The 20,371-nt window shown below is 37.9% G+C and overlaps 1 protein-coding gene across 3 annotated transcripts in view; it reads right to left on the reverse strand.

Moving 5' to 3' along the window:
- Nucleotides 1-20,371, reverse strand: part of CD36 (CD36 molecule (CD36 blood group)) — a 39,331-nt gene that overhangs the window by 7,628 nt on the left and 11,332 nt on the right. For all 3 annotated transcript variants that reach the window (XM_090135384.1, XM_090135377.1, XM_031592297.2), the window contains exons 2-8: nt 17,593-17,827; nt 8,882-9,042; nt 6,584-6,728; nt 4,307-4,486; nt 4,091-4,182; nt 3,651-3,697; nt 557-626 (exon numbers count right to left, since the gene is read on the reverse strand). In XM_090135384.1, the coding sequence (XP_089991510.1) occupies nt 557-626; nt 3,651-3,697; nt 4,091-4,182; nt 4,307-4,486; nt 6,584-6,728; nt 8,882-9,042; nt 17,593-17,712 (815 nt within the window). In that variant the 5' untranslated portion in view covers nt 17,713-17,827. The remainder of the gene's footprint in view (nt 1-556; nt 627-3,650; nt 3,698-4,090; nt 4,183-4,306; nt 4,487-6,583; nt 6,729-8,881; nt 9,043-17,592; nt 17,828-20,371) is intronic.

Below are 20,371 nucleotides of genomic sequence, written 5' to 3' on the forward strand. Positions count from 1 at the left end.
GAAAAGCCATCAGCATGGGATGAATTAAGCAGGTTTGTTTGTAAATACATAAAATATGTAAAAATAGCCTGTGAGAAAACAATTTTGAGTATCTAGAGGCTGACAGCAAATTCTTCTCTGCACAGATGATGCTCAGCAGAAATCACCAAAATGGGCCCAGCCAGCCCCTGCAGAGGGGCAAATTGCAAACTGCCAGCTGAGACCACATAGGCAGGCGAGGGGCTGTCCTGATCCTAAAAGATCAAGTTTTTGAACCCTGTGGGTTCCACTGTCTCTAACATCTCATAGCAGTGTTTCTCTCTGTGATAAGCAAAGGCGTTCTTGAATTACACACCTGTAACTCTCAGAAATGAAACACACCGTAAATATCTTACTACTTGACACAAATGAAAGTGGTAGAATTAAGATCATGAGCGCAGCTCACACATTAAGTCTTGTTTAGGTGAAAGAGTTATGTGGTACTGCCTCAGCAATCTAAGCTCCAGCAGAGATCTCTCCAAAATGAAAGAGCACTGGGAGACACACACGCATGCACAGCAGGAAGGGGGCAGCGTACCTGCAAATGTCAGAGGAGAAGAAGCGCAGTACCTGATTCTTCTTAACAAATGGAGGAAATGATGCCCCATCTGTGACAAAAATAAAATAAAAAAAATTAATTAATTTCTAGCTCGATGCTCAGATGTTACTTTCCCATAAAAAAGCTAAAAGTAGCCATAATGAGTCATCTGTAGGGAAAATATTTAGGTCAGTTATTGTACAATGGCAAGTACTCCACAGAACTTTTTGAGAGTGAGCCAAATAATAATGGCAGCTTTTTTTTTTTTTTTTTTTTTCCCCAAAGTTGATAATCTATTTATTCTCAGAAAGAGCAGTGATGCACTGGCACAGGCTGCCCAGTCGCTGTCCCTGGAGGTGTTCAAGATGCGGCACTGAGGGACACTGTCTGTGGGCATGGTGGCATGGCTTGGGGTTGGACTGATTGATCTTAGAGGTCTTTTCCAACCTTAACAATTCTGCAATTCTGTGATTCTATATCCTTTGTCTGTTGTGATAAGACAAAGGAAATGGTTTCCAAATAACAGAAGGGAGATTTAGATTGGATATAAGGAAGGATTTTTTTATACTAAAAGTGGTGAGGCATTTGAACAGCTTGTCCAGAGAGGCACTGAATACCCCATTACCCCATCCTTGGCAACATTCAAGGTCAGGGCGGACCAGGATCTGAGCAACCTCATCTAGTGATAGGTGTCCCTGTCATTGTAGAGAGCTTGGACTAGGTGACCTTTAAAGTTCCCTTCCAACTCAAGCGATTCCAGGACTAGGGAGGTACTCTCCTCCTGTACTCATCCCTGCTGAGGATACACATCTTAAATACTGTGTTCAGCTTTGGGCCCCTCACCACAAGAAAGACACTGAGACCCTGGAGCATATCCATAGAAGGGCAATAAAGCTGTGAATGTTCTGGAGCACAAGACTTATGAGCACCAGCTGAGGGAACAGGGATTGTTTAGTCTAGAGAACAGGAGGCTCAGGGGAGACCTTACTGCCCTCTACAACTGCCTGAAAGGAGGTTATGGTGAGGTGGGGGTCAGCCTCTTCTCCCAGATAATGGTGATAGGACAACAGGAAGTGGCTTCAAGTTGCGCCAGGGGAGGTTCAAGTTAGATGCTGGGAAAAAATTATTCGAAAGAATGGTAAGGTGCTGGAATGGGCTGCCCAGGGAGGTGGTGGAGTCACTGTCCTGGAAGCGTTCAAGAAAGATGTAGATGTGGTACTAAGGGACATGTTTCAGTGGGCAACAATGGTGGCAGGTGGACAGTTGGACTAGTTGATCTTGGAGGTCTTTTCCAACATTAATGATTCAATGATTCTATGATCATCAAATCCATAAAAAGAGGATAAAAATACCATTCCTATTAATAAGAATCCCAATACGTGCTGCCACTGCTTCAGTGTATATGTAGTCTAAAGCTTTCTAGAGATTCTTGGTTTACTTGGAGTTCAGCTATCACCTAGTGCTTATAAGAAATGCAGCTTTAATCTTCAAAAATGCCTATTTAATAAAAAGTACTAAACATTTTTCACTCAAAACTTCTCAGTTAGAGCTCCTGAGAGACAAGCATATGATGTCCAGAGGAAGAGCTTTTTCTGATGATTTGCCACGAAGAGAGCAGCCGGCTTAGAAGCATTCTTCTGCACTGCATGCATCTAGTGTTGAGTAAGAGGAGTCTCACCCATTTTCCAAGCAAGGTGTTGTAACAATCTTTTAACCAGTACATTTGTTACTTCTTGCTACAGCTCAGTTTCTTAGTCAGCAATTCTAACCAAGAAATGGAAAACAACTGTGATATCTTTGAATCTAGTTGGCAAGATCCAGAAAGCCAAATTACACACTGCTGCTTGCCCACTGCTGACAGAAGCACTTTTTCTTAAAGACAATCCAAGATTGTCCTGGAGACACGCTCTATTGTAAAATCTTGGCAGTGTTGGAATGTTTGCAAATACAGACTCATTTCAAACCATATAAGTGTGCTTATTTAGTCTTTTTATCTCGTTGTTTACTTTTGCTCGGAAAACATGCTGTGCTCTGGTGTGAAAGCTTACAAGATGCAAAGGAATTCTCACTCACATGACATTTTAAACCTGCTGATTCTCTAAATATATGTTCCCTCCTTAGCAGTCAGATTGAGTGCTCATGTAAGCTATGCAATGACCTTTGCCAACAAAGAAACTCTCCTCACTTTTGAAGGACTGAAGCACTCAGTCCTGTAACCTGTGTGTGTTTATTCCATCAGCTGTGCAGAAAGACAAAGAAAAAGCTAGCAGTGGAAAAACAAATGGATTTGAGGTTTCATAATAAAAAAGGTAAATTCTAGAACCTAAGAAAACATTGCTCCTAATAAAATTACTCCCCAAAAGAAGAAATTATTCCTGTTCATAGCCTTTTGGAAATTCAGATTCTTGGGAAGTATTTGAAATACTTCAAAATGAACTGCCAAGTTCACTCATTTATACATTAAACCACACTGCATGTGAATGTGGGGAGAGTGGGGATGGGTTAGGGTTAGGGATACCTTTCTTCTTTTTCCATTTTCACTTGCTACTACTCTTGTCACATCAATTTCTTTTCCTATCTCAGGAAAAGCTTTTCTGTCCGTTCTGGTACATGTAATCTTATTATTCAACAATACAAAAGAATATACATTACTAAAAGGAAAATATGCTGTTTTTCAAATGCTATACCAAAGAAAAAGAATCTTGCTTATATTGTAACAGACAGATAGTAGAAATAGTCAGTTAGATCTTTCCTTGTTCTTCTTCCGCATCTACTCTAGTTGAAGTGTGTTTAAGTATATATAAAATAGTGCATAAAACAGTGTACAATGATGTAAAATATATAATGGAGACACATATATGCATATATAGTAGCAGCAGTGTGTATACATTTGTATTTATATATACATATTTAACGGGCAGAATACACGACTCAAAACCCAGGGGACTTAACTTGTATTTTGTATCTCATTATATTGCAATATTAACATAATTATATTAATAATTAATATTAATATCTTGAATATTGCAATATTAACTATATCTTGCAATATTAAGAAATTACTTGAAGTTTCAAAAACCTTTAACAGACTCACCAGTGCCGTTAACCAAATCGCAGTAACCTTCCCAGTAAGATAGATTCCTTTAACATAAAAAAAAAGTCATGCTTCATGAATTATAACATGTAAATCATGTCATTATTACTAAGCTTCATTGCTCCATTATAAGCCTGATTCGTTAGCAATGGCACAGGACAGAAATAAATTCCATTCAGACAAACTGTATCATACAGTAGAATAGGATAAATTGGATGTGCCTATTTAAGTACACAAGGCAGAAGCAACTATTTGTAACAAAGAATCAGTAACTGTCTTAAATCCAAGCTCATAACAGAATAATGAATAGCCTGAAGATTGATCAAGCTTTTCTTGAATTATTTATAACTTTCCAGTTAAGTATAGCTCTTAGTGAGACATGTTTTAAAAACCACACCTTGAAAATATGTACATTTTTCATATATATAACATCATGATACCTTTTGTTTTTATAACTTTCAATTATTGCTGTTTTGCTTATGTCTTCTTTCCCAGTATACACTCTGTAAAGTCCATCAGATGTCCCATTATACTGTAACAGACACAAGAAGGAATAACAAAGTACTGTCAGATTTTTCCTCCTCACAGCAGTAGCCCCTTAACTTTCATTCACGGAATTGTAACTGAATCATTATGTCCTCTATGGTTTCACTTACCGGGTAGAAGACTCCCAGAACTGGGTCCAAGGGGAAGGGAACCTTGCTTAAGAAGGGGTCTTTGTATCCCCACAGTATTTCTTTCACTGTTCTGTTCTGCAGCATGTTTGATTTAGAAGATTTAATCCAGGTATTTAAAAGTAGTAGGATGAAATTGTTTGTATACAGGGCAGGTGCAGCCTACAACAGCAATAAAATTAAAGGTTGGATGAAAAATACAGAAAGACCCAAGAAATCTCTGGCAAAGCTGGTAGGTAATGTGGTTACAACTCACTGCAAATAAAATTTTTACTTACAACTGACACTCATTAACAAAATTGCTGGATATAACTTAGCATAAAACCAGACAATTTGTCTTCACTTTTTACACAAATTCGCTAGATTATCCTTAAACTCTTTGAACTTCAAGTCCCCATGCATGTTACATGGACTGTACCACCTCTCATTTTGTTACCTATTGTGTCCATATGTCACATACACCAGCCTCACACATGCCTTGTTACCTGTTGGCTGCGGTTTAAACTTAATATGGTGATGAAATTATGCTATCAACAACATGACTGTATCCTGAATAAAAACACTCAACTGCCGAAGTACATTATTTTTTAATCAGAAAGTATACATTTCTGCTCTGGAAGAATATATTTCTGAAAGTAACATGTCCTTTCTGGAAAGTTTTAATTCTACATAATAGATGAACTTTTTCTATTCCAATGAAGAATGATGTATTTTACCAGCAGTAATTGCAACAAATTTTTTCCAGAAGCATAAACACGTTCCTAAATCCATCAGATAGCTTGTGGAAAACGAGCAGAAACAATCTAGGTTGGTTCATGTGGTGAAGCAGAAAATGATGATAATTTGGTAAGTAAATCATAGAATCATAGGATGGTTTGGATTGGAAGGGACCTTTAAGCTAATTCCAAGCCCCTGCTATAGGCAGGGACATCTCCCTCTAGACCAAGTTGCTCACAGCCCCATCCAGCCTGGCCTTCAATGCTTCCAGGGAGGAGGTATCCACAATCTCTCTTGGCAATCTGTTCCAGTGTCTCACTACCCTCACAGTAAAGAATTTCTTCCTAATATCTACTCTAAATCTATCCTCTTCCAGTTTAAAACCATTTCCACTTGTCCTGTCACTATGCATTCTTATAAAAAGTTCCTCTCCAGCTTCCCTGTAGGCCCCCTTCAGGCACTGGAAGGCCATTATATGGTCCTGATGGTTTCTCTTCTCCAGGATGAATCTGTGTAAGAAAAATCTCTCTCTTTGAGCAAGCTCAGCCTAGGCTCTACAGGATCTTTCTGTGTTCAGTGCTACACAAAAAGTTATGGAATAGTCACAACCAGCCAGAAAGCTGAACTCCAAGAGACAGAACTGGTCTCTCTTTTGCGTTTATTTTTTAAATCTCCCTTAACCCATGAATCTTTCATTCTTGCCTGAATTCAAACTCAGAGCAAGCAGCAAGCATGGATATAGAAAGATTATGAGATGGAGATGTAGATTCAATTCCTCTCATGGTTAAGCATGAAAAACATCTTCCTTGATTTCTTAGTATTTTCACCACAAGGCTATGGTACAGAAGGTGGTCTCTACTAGACTGTCATCAGTGCCACCACATGAGCTAGGCAGTACCTCTCTGGGAATTCTAGACTTATCCCAATTTGGTTCTGAACACAAATATGGAGCTTGAGTAATCTGCCCTTACATACCCTGACATAGCTACTTTCAGGCAGGAGCCTATGTTTAGATTCATAGAACTGCATGGCTCAAAATGTGGGAAATGAGCAGTGTTCGTGAATGCCATGGCATGAAGGACTTTGATTCACTGAAACAAAAACAGCTTTCTGAAAGGAAGGTGCTAGCCCAGACTAGAACATAGACAATTGGCCATTATTTTCTGCTTATACCAATCACCTCTTCATTCTAACACTAGCGCTCACTCTCACAGCTGTCCTGAAAACGCACAAGCAGGAACCACAGTGTCATCAGGAGACATTCCAGCAACACAATCATGGCTGATAATAATTCTTTCCCACACAAAACTTGCATAGAAGGATGCTTTTTGTTGCATTCTGTCCAGGCTGGTGACTTTGCTTTCACTGGCAAGAATAAGTCAGTTTTCTTTTATAGCTGAGATTACCCTGGGCATATAAGGAAATCTTAATGTAAAAGCAGTATGTCCTCGGAATGTGCATTATTAATGCTAAATTCTCCTCTTTTTCCTCCACTATCTCTACATTTAAGTGTGGATATTATGGATTGGTTTCTTGACTTACAACAACAGCGAGGTTGAGGCACGTGATGGTGTCATTTTCTGTCCCAACAGACATATCAGGTTCAAAACGAGCAGCATTAGGCAACATGTAAGATATTGTGCCATTAGGGTTTTCTGTGATATTTTCTTTGGGTAAATATCGCACCCTTGAAATACAAAATAGAAACAGAATATTTTAAAATCTTATGTTTGCATCAACATATAACCAGACTTGACTGAATTTCTTTGAACACTTTTTAAAATGAATGTTCACCATTTTATAGCCACTAAAAGGATTCTAAACTTTCATTTGAATATTTGTAAATATGTCCTATATATTTCTCTTGTAAATATTTCCTTAATGCCTAATGCATTTTTGCTTGACACTAAAATTCAAACAAATATTTCTTCGTAGTTTTTTGTTTCAGTAATCAGCTCTGTATCTTCCTGTATTCTGTTCTGAGTTAGTTAAGTTTCATCACATTTTTTTCTAAGATTTTTAATTGTTGCATGTTATTAGAAGGGAATGACTCAGAATTGTTAATAAACACTCTTGAGATTTGATATGATAGGATTGTGTTCCAATGAAAGAGATTACAGGTTAAATCTATAATGGAAATTACTTTGTTAACATTTCATAACCGCATGGAGATCTACAAGCAGTCTTTCAACATCACTAAGAAACACAAAAGCCCTTCTCCTGTGTGTCTGTAGGTGCCTATATTTCTATTAGTCAATCACTGAGGCACAAAGCTCCAAGCTGTTGCACTCCTGGCTCTGTCTCTTTACGTCTCCATCTTGTTTCTGACCTCACTGTGGGGGAGGCATTCAGGAAGCACTGTATGGGTTAGTCTATACTATGGGACCACTAAGTTCATACTGGCTCCATTCTGGAATGGATTCATGCTCCATCAGATCTTACAGCCCGGATGTGGGGGGACCAGAAATTTCAGGGCATATTTACCTATGGTACAGATGTAACCAGTGCCGTGTACCCCCAAAGCAGCTGGATCTTTGCTTCTCAAGAGTGGTTTGAGAGCATGCCACTTTAATTAATGGCCTACTGTGTAAAACAGCTATCTAGAAGTTGAGAGGTTTGTTTTTTCTAATGTCACATATAACTGGAAACAAAAGACTTAAAGTTTTCCACTTCTGAAGAGAATCCTTAGGCTAACTGCCATCTCAAGGTCAGTTGTTCTACTTTGCAGTAATTAAAAATTCAAAGGGAGATTGAGAAAGAGACCCAGTGTTCCAGACATTCAATTAGACCTGATATCTCTGATCATGGGACGTATCTTTCACATCATAGATGAGCATGAGTGCACCAGTGAGAAGAGTAATAGACATCATTTCTTACATAGCTTTATCTACACATTCAGCAGACTTACTCCTGAGAGGATATGAACTCCCACAGCATGTCTGTTTAGTGAGAATTCTCCTTCAGCAGTATTTCTTAGCTGCTTAGTTTCCTGGCTCCCGTATAACCATTTCCTGTGTAATGTATGAACCAGGTAAGGTATTCCCAGGTAATGTATGAGCCAAGATATTCCAATGAGAAATTAATCTTTCAGGCATTAAAGCACCTCACCTTTAGATGCTCCATACCAAAACCATCTTTGCAAATATTTTATACATCCCCAAAGATATTAAGAATGAAATAACCTATTATATAAAGGATATTGTAACAAGAGAGCCAGCAACAGGAGGGCACTAACTGAGCTTAATGATTTGGGAAGCATAAACTTCTCCTATGTCAACTTCAGATTTAAAATCAAACCTAAGCTTAATTAAAAGTTTTCCTGAAAGAGGATGGACTCTGCTCTTAGGTGGTGCATTAAAATAAATAAATTAATTAATTAATTAAAAAGAGGGAAAAAAATTGGAAACAAAAAAATCTGTACATTAAAAATAAGTCATAAAAGATCAATAAAACAAGACACTTTATTAAAATAAATGTGTAATATACGGCTGATAAGACAATCTCTCATTTTCAAGGCACTGGCATACTTTTCTAAGAGGTGGGCAAACAATGAAAAGCAACAAATGAATCATGCCTATGTGTTTTTATGGTAAACACCTCCCCACTTGGCAGTCATTTTTCACAAGCACAAATAGCTTCATACCCTACTTTATATTTTTTTTCCAAATGTGAAACAGAGTACAGAGAGTGCTTGTGATTGCCCTGCATAGCTGCAAATATTTAGGCATTTTTTACAAGTCTGACTGATTCTGGGCTTTCCAAAACCATTTTTAACTTAGCAGAATTTTGTCTAACAAAACTTCTGGTATGATATATCATTTATGTGGGGACTCTGCTTACCTGTATGTGTAAGGTCCTCTTTGTTCGAGTTTTGGACGTGCTCCGAAGTTCAAAACCTCTGATGGATTTTCCACATTAAAGATCCAAAACTGCCTGTAAACAGAGCTTCCTGGCACAAGCCAGTTATCATATGCAATGGTACCATTTGAAATGACAGCTTCCTAAAAGAGGAAGAAAAAACAGTTAAGATTAACAACAACAATAAAAAAATGACAGACAAGTAGTGTTTACTTTCCAAATATCTATAGAAGGTTCCCAAGGAAACAGAAAAAAAAAGCTGTTCTATCATCAAGAAAAGGCATATAGCACACAAATGTTTGGCCAGCGTGTGAAGGCAGACTGGCAAAACTAAGTCCCTCTAAAATCAGTGAGCACAAAGCTGATATAATTACTACTGTAGCCCGTAGAAAGCTTTCCTAGTGCTGTGGGTGTACATTGCCTTAGTTTCCACTCTCCAAATCCACTGATGACTTCTAAGAAGAAAATCTTTGAATATCTGAATCTTATCCAACTATTTTCAAAGTCCATAAACTACCTTTCATACATTTGCCAGTATCCCACGGGAGAAGATAAGCGCTATCTCTGATCACAGCACTCACATATGCACTAAGTCATTTTACAGCCAGGGAAAGTGAATAATGCTTATGTAGGACTATTTTTTGTCAGCAGATTCTTGTGAGTAAGACTGACACTTTCTATGAAATCTCTGTTTCATTAGGGAAGTTTCCCAGGTTCAGAAGATGAGGACAGAATAGAAATATAAGGAACAGACAGGACACTGGGAATTGTTAAGGAGAGACCAACAGCTTTTTGTGCGGCACTCAGACATACTGCGATAAATGCATATTGAGTAGTTGGGACTGAAAAGTGAAAGTAAGAGTTTGAAGGTATGTTTCCCATATTGAGGCATATATCTGCTCTATCTGGTCTACATTAGATTTCTTTCTATGTAATTTTCATAAATACCTGGAATAATGGATTTTTGTAAATCCATTGGAGGTAAAAATTTAGAAAAGGTTTTGCAATAGGAAGAAAATTCTAAGCAACCTATCTCCAACCTATAGCGTGCTTTCTAGCTGAGTTGTGCAATATTATTTAAGTTTCAGAGTTCACAAAGCTACAGAAAAGAAATAATTGGAATCTTCCAGAAAGTTATGCATCAAGAAAAGACATTTTAAATTACAATTTAAATTTACTAGATTTTCTTTCTATCTTCACTTTCTGATTCTAGAGTTTCTTCAGCAAACACCATTCAAAAAAGAATAATATTAAGAACCACTGTTTGACAAATGAATGTGACATCCTGAAGAACTCCTGATACAGGCAATGTTTTGCCTGAGGAAAGGCTGTTTCTGTAGTCGAGCTGCAAATGCCTTGCTGGTAGTATAAGGCACTGAGCTTGTTTCCTAAATTTCTGGTATAATTCATGTGCATTTCTGTGGTAGGGAAGGGAAACATTTCCACAGCAAATCTGTTATCAGCCTGAGGGCTTGCACTCAGACCTAACAGCTACAATTCCCTTCAACCTTGTCTTGCAAACCCTAGAAAGCCAAGGACTGTTCCAGCTTTGATCCTGAGTTGGGAAAGCCATTCCCTTCACAAAGAGAGATTTTCCATGGTTTGAAAATTAGCTTTTCAAGTTTCACAGATAACTACTCAAAGAAACTGGGAGAAACAGGTCAACATAAAGACTGGAGGCTATCAAATGTGGTAGCCATCTAAAAGAATGGCAGGAAGAAAGATTCAGGGAATTACAGGCCTGTCAGCCTGACCTTGGTGCCAGGGAAGGTCATTGTGCAGATCATCTTGCGTGCTACCACACAGTACATACACAACACTCAGGTAATCACACCCAGTCAGCATGGGTTTATGAAAGGCAGATCTTGCTTGACTAACCTGATCTGCTTCTATGATAAGATGTCCCATTTAGTGGATGAAGGAAAGGCTGCAAATTGTTGTTTACTTGGAGTTTAGCAAGACATTTGATACTGTTCTCCACAGCCTTCAGGAGAAACTGGCTACTCATGGCTTGGATGGATGTACTGCTCACCAGGTAAAGAATTGGCTGGATGACCAGACTCAAAGGTTCATTGTGAATGGAGTTAAATCTCACTGGTAGCTTCTCACAAGTGCTGTTCCCCAGGGCTCAGTACTGGGGTCAGTCCTGTTTAATATTTTTATCAGTGACCTTAATGAGAGGATTGAGTACACCTTCAGTAAGTTTGCAGATGATACCAAGTTGGATGGGAGTGTTGATTTGCAGTGGGGGCAGGAAGTCTCTGCAAAAGCAATCTGGGTAGGCTGGATTGATGGACTGTATTCAATTGTACAGCGTTCACCAAGGATGGATGGAGCACTCAGCTCATAACAATCCAATGCAGAGGTATAGGCCCGGGGAAGAGTGGCTGAAAAGTTGCCCAGCAGAAAAGGACATGGTAGTCCTGGTCAACAGCCAGCTGAACATGAGCCAGCAGTGTACCCAGGTGGTCCAGAAAGCCAATGGTGTCCTGGCATGCATCAGAAGTAGTGTGTCCAGCAGGACTGGGCAAGGGACTGTCCCTCTGTACTTGGCTCTGGTCAGATCACATCTCGCGTACTGGGCCTTTCACTCTAAGAAAGATATTGAGTTGGTTGAATATGTGCAGAGAAGAACAATGAAGCTGTGATGAGAATAGAAAACCAAGACATGTGAGGAGGAGCTGAAGGAACTGAGGCTGTTTAGTTTAGAGAAAAGGAGGCTGAGAAGACCTCATTGCTCTCTATGTCTCCTTGACAGGAGGTTGCACTGAGCAGTGTGTTAATTTTCCCTCCTCAGGTGACAAGTGATAGGACACAAGGAAATGGCCTTCAGTCACAGTAGAGGAGGTTGAGATTGCATATCAGGAAGAATTTATTCACAGGAAGAGTGGTCAGGCATTAGAACGGACTCCTGAGGGAGATGGTGGAGTCATCATCTCTTAAGAATTTAAGAAATGGGTGGACATGGTTTTGCAGTGGGCTTATAGTGTTAGGTAGATGGTTGGACTTGATGATCTTTAAGATCTTATGCAAACTTAATTATTCTACCTTAGTGTAGTGTGTAGTCTGTTCATGTGCAGGTCAGCCTTCTCAGAGTCTGCTTGTATACTGTACTCAGCAAGGTATTTGGATTTGGTATTTGGAGCACAGGCAAGAATTTGACCTCCTGCTTCTATGCAACTGAGATAGGGGAATGCTTAAGGATCTCTGGCAGCTACACGATCAAGAAGACAAGCTAAACTCTCTTTAAGTCTACAGCATGTAACAGGCACAAAATGAATAGAGGAGTTGCAACCTTAGGACAAAATTTGAAAGCAATGTTACTAGCTTCTTAAAACCTATAAGGTTTCCCTCCTACCCCTTCTTCCCCCTATAACCCTTTGCTAGTTCTTACAGCTGCACAGAATGACACACTGATTCCCCCACCACTGCAGATCTTGCTCAGAGATATTGGACCTCTCCTTCCATCCTTGAGAGGTGCAGAAGTAGCATCCTATCTGACCTCAGCTTTAGACATTTCGAGCACTTTGCAATACATTTATTCTGCAGTGATCATATCTCATATGTACTATGTACTTTCTTATCAGTCAAGAGCTAATTTGCTGTCCACCTAGAAAGGTGGAGTGACTCTCCCTTACTTTTCATGCAGGAATAACTGTGTCTATGTTATATGCTCAGGAAATGCTAAGGAAAAATGATCTTGGATATTGTATCAAGAGGCTCCAGGGAGTGAAGTAGCTGGGGAGCCAGGCTGAAGTGCGCTCCTTTATGGATTTGCAGCCCATCGAGAAAATGGCACTACTACCACATGGGGGCATCTTTAAGAGGACAGCCAACCTACTTTGACAGCTTTGCAGTTAAAGGGAAAGGCCAGCTACCACCAACTCCCAGACCTGACCCATTCACCTTCCCCTTGTACTGGGCCAGTTCTCATTTCTCCAGGAACTTTATCTACTTTCTGGACTGAAAGAAGACTATTTCCTTTTTTTTTTTTTATTTTGTTTGGTTACTTTTCTGCCAGTGAGCTTCTTGGCTCAGCTGTGTGGGAAGGGGTGAGGATCAAATGAGAACCAGGGTTTAAACATGGGAAGCAAAAGGACAAAAGAGGGAGGAGGAGGAAAGGAGTAAGACTATTCTTTTTATTGGCATTTGGCCATTATTGTAACACTTTTTTGAAAAAGGTGTGTATGTTTTGCAGCCACATATTTTAAGAGTGAAGATCATGGGTTAAAGTGGAAAAAAATCTAGAAGCCTGTCCTTATTCAAGTTCTCATTTAATAGCACTAGTGTCCCCACACCAGCAAGTGTTTGGGCTTTGGCTGTCTGATCACTTGGAAGGCCACCTGTAAATACTATCCCTCTCTGTAGCTGGCCTCATATATATATTCACCTAGTAATTCTGCCGTGCTTTTTGTCCACTGTGATTTTATGAAAGGTGGAGTAATATGGGCAACAAACAATTCACAGCTGTTAATATGAAACAAGTCTCAACTCCTTAGTCACAGAATCATTGAATGGTTTGGGGTGGAAGGGACCTTAAAGATCATCCAGTTCCACCCTGCCTGCCATGGGCAGAGATAAATACGTCAGCTCCTAGTATCTCTAATACCTTAAGCAATATTTAACTATGGTAAGCAAAAGTAGCTATACAGAATGCAATTGCTACACAGATAAGTTCAGCTCATGACCTAAATGTGCAACACTGACTGACATCAGGAGGAACTTTAACCCTTTTTATTTCTGACATTTTTCTACTGGTGATGGGTCAACCAACAATACACAAACTGAAGGCTGAGGCAGTCAACAATAGAAACCTGCTGTATTTTACTGCTTCAGACAAAAATCAGTAATTATGATTTCTTATGAAGAAAACTGCACACAATCAAGCCAAAAAATGTCACGATTCTGGGGGAACAGACGGATGTTGTGTGTACCTTAGGCTGCAAGAAAATTGCTACAAGTTTATCCCTGTGTGTTGCATATTTTAGGCTGCAAATGCAAGCTGGGGAAAACAACATGGTCCTGTGAAACTGAAGTAACTACATTCCATGGAAACAAATAATCTCCCATTTTGTAGCTGAAAGTAGGAATAGACATTCATTACTTTTTATGTCATGTTAGTTCTCCCACATATTAGACTTCCTATTCAGGCTTTGTTGAATCAAAACTTTTAGTCCTTTTTCAGTTCTTAGTCATAAAAAATTATAGAAGCCAATCAATTTTACCACTGCCGAAATACACGTTATATGATCACGTATGTTACTGGAGCTAGCTGTTGCTTTAGTTTCATTCGTTAAGAATAGAAGTTGTATATGTCTTTCACAGAAAAAAAAAAAAAAAAAAAAATTAGAAGTGTGTCCTATGCCTCCGGTACCTGAGAGGCGATGATCTGACCAATCATACATAACAGGTATGTAGAGAGACAGATGCCTAAACACAGTAATTAACAGCTAAAACTGATAGCTTTCCTTCAAAAATAGCAGAAGCTAACCTGAGGACTCCACTGAAGTAGTACAGCACTGATGTTTTATGGCAAAATATTCTGTACTGTCAACTCACCAGGAATTTAATATATTAAGTAATATCATGTAGCTTCTCTTAATCTCTTGAGTTTGCATTCAGGTAAGCAGCAAAAGATCTTAGAGAAAAAGTGGAAAATAAATCACCTAACAATGGCTTTGAATGATTAGGCTTAGATGGAAAAAATAAACTCAATTTTGTCTAACTTAGTTGTATTTAGGGGGAGAAAGGCAAAAAGTATAACTGAGCCACATCAATATATCTCCTTTCATCAGTATCAAATGTAAATTTTCTGATTGATTGTTTTGAATTGACCTCTCCTTTTTTTTTTTTTTTTTTTTTAATGTTAGATAATAAAGGTGATTTCAGTGTTGGTCTCTTCTTACTTGTGAGAGGTGTCAGGACAAGGGGAAATGGCCTCAAGTTGCACCAGGGGGGGTTTAGGAAAATCAGGAAAAAATTATTTACAGAAAGGGTTGTTAAGCACTGGAATAGGCTCCCCAGGGAGTCACCATCCCTGACTGTATTTAAAATCCATTTGGATGTGGTGCTTGGGGACACAATTTAACAATGGGTTGTTAGAGTTAGGGTAGTATGGTTAGGTTGTGGTTGGATTTGATGATCTTGAAGGTCTTTTCCAACCTGAGAAGTTCTATGATTCTATGATTCACATGACAGTGAGCAATAGAAATGCATTGAGTCATATAGAAATGTGTATTTTGATAGCCTCAAACAAAATACTTTTTGTAAAGAGCTCTGAAAATTTCATGCTTCACTTCTTACTGTGACAGGACCAATTTTCTAAGCCTCTAAGGTCTTCATGGAATGGTATCTTTGCCCTCTAGACAGGTGCAGCTTGGGAAAACAATTTTTGTCCTTTGGTTCTGAAATCAAAGGTGCCTTTAAAAAAAGGCACCTTTCGCTGTATAGGACCAACGCTGAAATAGTTTTACATTGACCCTGTTTAGTTAATCTCTTGCACGATGCTACTGGTGATGGTGTCAACCTTATACCTCATATCAGATGAAATGGAAATATGCATACTTACAGATTGTATCTTGGAAAAAAATTTTTTTTGTTTGTACATTTTTTTCTATTCTACAGTCTCTATTGACAAATTCTAATGAAACTGCCACTGAAGCCAGACTGTTACTATGAAATTTTCTTTAAAAAACAACAAGGTTTAGAAAAAAAAAATAGTATATTTTAATACTTTTCTTAAGTATTATAGCAGTGAATAAAAATATTTGTTATTCTTGTTAGCAATTTCATTTACACAAGTAAATCAGAACTAGGAACCATTCTATGACTCTAGGTAGATTCAAGACCCTCTTGCACATCTTCTGAAATGATCTTGTATTTCAGCTGTAAGTATCTTGGCATATCTTTTCAGGAAAGCAATTGCCTTGCAGTCTCCTGGTCTCACTGAATAATCAGCATGATAGACAGAGAGGAAATAATCCAGTTTGACTTGTGGTTAGAAAAACAAAACATACTCTATTACTTAAATAAACAAAGTCTCTACAAATTTACTCTTGTATTATTCAGATGAATTATGGCGCTAATTTTCATTTTTATATACTTCTAACAGGTTGTCTTGAAATAGTTACAAACATTTGAAACATGATCACAATGCAGAAAATTATAAAGAGGGAGAAGAAAAATTACTCTGTCTAAAACATTACTAAGAATTTGTGCATGTATAATTTAATATGTAGATATTTTTAAAGTATGCTGTATAACTGGTCCATTATTACAAGTAAACAGATGAACACATAACACTGCTTTGAAAATTTGCTTTGAAAATGCTAACTGCACAAGACAACACTGTGGATTAACTGGAAGAAAATTTTTGGTATAAGGAGATATACATTTAAAAATAGCATGTTTACAAGAAAATTTTCAACTTCCTCAATATTTTATTCAATTGAGATTTTTTGCAATTATAGACAATATGTCTTTTTTTTTTTTTTGGTAAAATACTAGAAAGTGGGTGAGACTTTATGTAGAGACACTCCTCTTTTTCTTTTCTTTATTTTTCTATGAATCTGAAAAAATCATGAGAGAATACAATGGATGCTAAGAATTGAATTGAATGCAGAAGACCTTTTTTTTAGTTGTTTTTTTTTTTCTTTTTTTCTTTTTTTTACAAAGTGACGGTGGAATCTAGGCAAGGCTTCAATTGGCAATGAAACATTTCCTGACTGTTCATGTATCCACTTCTCTGTTTGACTTATATTGCTGATGAATAAATTATGTAAAGTCTACCAGGAGGATTTTTACATATCTCACTCCAAAGTTTCCAGCATCTTCAACTTCACAGCAGATCTGTTAGGAAGACTAACCAAAGCCTGATTTCTAACTGTTGGATGGTCTGATCAACCAATTTTAACTGGTTCCCATGGCTTCCACGGTCATTTCTTTTCAGCATGGCTTAGACTCACAGTTATGTACTCGTTTTCACAGAAGATTTAACAAATTAACTTCTCATTTTTAACTACAATCAAAAATAGATTCTAAAGAAAATCAGGTGAAAAGATATTGAGAGAGAGAGAGAGAGAGAGGGAAGTGTTTCTATATGAGGTCTACAAATACTCTACTTCACATTCCTTGAATCAAGGAAAGGTGTGTGGTGAGACTCTGTAGCCTCATGAAGCAAAGCATGTTTCAATTACATAGTCACAGAACATGATCTGAATGAACTCAAGAGTAAGACTAGATTCAGCATTAGAAATTTGTGTAGATTATGTGCAGTAAGGAGTGTATAGTTGCATGAAGTGCATGCATAAATGCATGGAGTGAGTCCCAATTAAGAAAAAAATGCAGAAAAACAGTTGGATCAGTATAGTGGTAAAAGAAGAAACCAGTAACAATTGTAATTGTAGTAAAATTAAATAGACTTCTGAATTATATTAATTAAAATTCATCTCAAAAAAATATTTTACCTTCTCAAATCATGAAAGCAAGCAAACGTGGTAATGTAATTAAAATATTAAAGTAAGTGCTGCAGCAACTATTCCCAGGAAAGTTTGGATTGTGTACATTACATAAGGTTTTAAAAAAAAGTTAAAAGAAAATGAAAAAAATAAAAAGGAGAAATAATAAAAAGTCATAAATAATAACTATTCAGGAATCAGAAAATCACTGGATTGAAAAAAAGAAATATTTTGTACCTTTTTTATTGCTCTGCTTATGAGATTATCTCCAACTGGTATCAGAACTCCTCCAAGGATGGCCAGCACGGCTCCAATGACAGCCCCAGTGAGGAGCCCACAGCTTCTATTACAAGTCATTCCTCTCCTTTGATAGGGTGCAGACAGGAAATGTAAAAATATCCTTGTTGCAGTCCTCCAAGCTCTTTTTCACACTTCTTGGTCCCAACAGACTCACTGATCTTCGTGAGAGAAGCTGATAATGTACAGAGAGAGTGAACAAAAATTACATTCCAAAGGTCAAAAATACAAAGTACATGAGATGAAGTAGGTAGGAAGATAACATGTCAAAAACAGTCAGATAGAGGGTAACAGTACCAAAAAAAAAAAAAGTTTCATACACATTTGGCGTGCTAGTCACTTGACACATACAACAATCTGTTTTTTCCTCATTTTCTTAAAGGCCATTACATTGTTTTATTTGCTTTTTTTTTTTTTTTCTCTTTTTCTTTTTTTTTATGGCTCTGTAGTATTAGGGAAAACTATCATAACGGTACTCAGCTGACATTCTTCCTATCAGCCATCCACCCCACCCTTAGGAAGACACTTTCTCAGAAATCTCCTTGTGCTAAAGCAGGAGGTTATAGCCTTCAGCCTTGATCACAGCCTGCAATGCCCATAGCTACCATTTCAGGCAAAATCAGGAGTTTACACACTTGTGTAAGCTACCCAGGCCTGCAACACACCTTAGTGAATATGGCAGTCTTTAATAAGAGGCATCTACTAAAAGTCTGTCTTCTCATACCTCTGTCAGTCCACAGTCTACTGCTGAAGGGATAAAATTTTGTTTCATAGAATCACAGAATGGCTTGGATTGGAAGGGACCTCAAAGATCATCCAGTTGCAACCTCCACTGTGGGCAGGGTTGCCGACTGTTAGATCAAGCACTGGATTAGGCTGCCCAGGGCCCCATCCAACCCAGCCTTGAGCACCACCAGGGATGGTGCATCCATAACCTCTCTGGGCAGCCTATTCCAGCACCTGTGAAAAACTTCTCCCAGAGTTTCAGCTACTTCAAGGCCAAAGCATGTAGGAGTTGAATTCTTACTCTCAGCCATCCACCCCACCAGCTGATTTCACCAATCTCAATCGCTTTACAGAAAGGCAGACTTCTTAATAACTGTCTAGGTGTTGGTCTTTTGAGTGTATAACACCTTATACTTAATTCAGTCTCAAGGGAAAAAAAAAAAATTTTTTCAATTATTCATTGGGAAACAACCTTTACTGGCAGTATGAGTTTAAGTATCTTGAGATCTGGCCCCTGCCTGAAGATATCACAATGATACCAGTGCACAATGAAACAAAATCACAATGATACCAGTGCTGTGAAATGGAAACATATAAGCTCCTAGCGATATTTTGTCACGTTTAATAATGCTTATGAAAACAACTGCATAATTTATACTTGCTCAGGAATTAGTTACACCCACAGAATTTAAGTTTCTTATTTCCCTTTGACCTCCAAATAACAGCAAATCAGCTCTTTTCTACTTTAGACGTCATTGCCATAGTCCTTCTTATTTTTACCTACATCTATTTGTCAGCTTGTTGGGATCATTTCTAAATCACTTTTAAAGCAGGGATTAGTTGTAGAATTAATTACACACTCATGGCCAAGCAGAGCAAAGAAAAGCAGAAGGATGTAATGAAAGAACAACTCAACCTGAATTCCCAGTTTACTGACAATGAAAGGCCTAAAAAACTTCCTGGATTTCCAAATAGTAGAGCAGTTGTAGGATGAGCCATGAGCCATGTTTTATTTTTGTAAATCCCATATGCAGTTATGATGCCCTTTTTAATGAGGGTAAGACAAAGGACACACACATCATGTACTGACTCCACGTACATGGTCAGCAGGTTAATGCTGTGTCCTCTTGTGTCCTACAGGTTGTCACAACAATAACATTATGTCTGTCTACACCTGAGCCCAGACTGCTCCTTTCATCTGCTTTGGAAATCCATCTTGTGCCTGTTTTTTGTATATCCTAGCTTGTTTTTTGTTTTTTTTGTTTGTTTGTTTGTTTTGTTTTTAATTGAAAAGTTTGAAAATATATTTTTTAAAATTAAAAAATGGAAATTATTTTTTCCATAACTCTTTGAAAAGGGCTTTGAGATATTGTCAGACTGTTTTTCTTTGCTTATATAATGAGGCTTTTCAGAATCAACAGAAATACATATTCCACTGAAATATATTACCATGTAACCTACAAGCTGTTCCAGTGGATTTTTTACATAAGGTAGAATAGATATCCCTCATCACAACTATTAATAAATAGAAGCAACTGACTGCTTATAGCTTCTGCCTATTCACCCTTCTCCCACCAAACACAATGTAACAGTAGTCTAGACATAACTCAATTTATGCAATTCCAGTTATCCATTACACAACTGCAGTGAAGAGCACTCACAACTTATTTGCACAGCAGTAAATAACATATTTCTATCACAACTGAACATAAACATAAAATGTAAAGATTAAAGTAGTAAATTCCAACAAGAAACAAGCTTCTTCCCAACTTCATTTATGTTTGCACATATCAATTCAAAGTAAGCTCTTACAAAAACTGAAGAATATTGTCTTCACTTCCTTAATGATTTCTCCAGATCCAATAGTAATTTTAAAACATTCGTGTGTGTGTGTGGACTTCTTTGATTCTGCCACTGAATTTGATTTGCTGCCCCAGCTAACAGAAAATAAACAGGGAAGTGTTCATAATGAAAACAAGAAGAGATTCTGAAA

This window comes from Phasianus colchicus, chromosome 1 (genome assembly GCF_987193195.1).
Source record: "Phasianus colchicus chromosome 1, bPhaCol1.hap1.1, whole genome shotgun sequence".
Lineage (NCBI taxonomy): Eukaryota > Metazoa > Chordata > Aves > Galliformes > Phasianidae > Phasianus > Phasianus colchicus.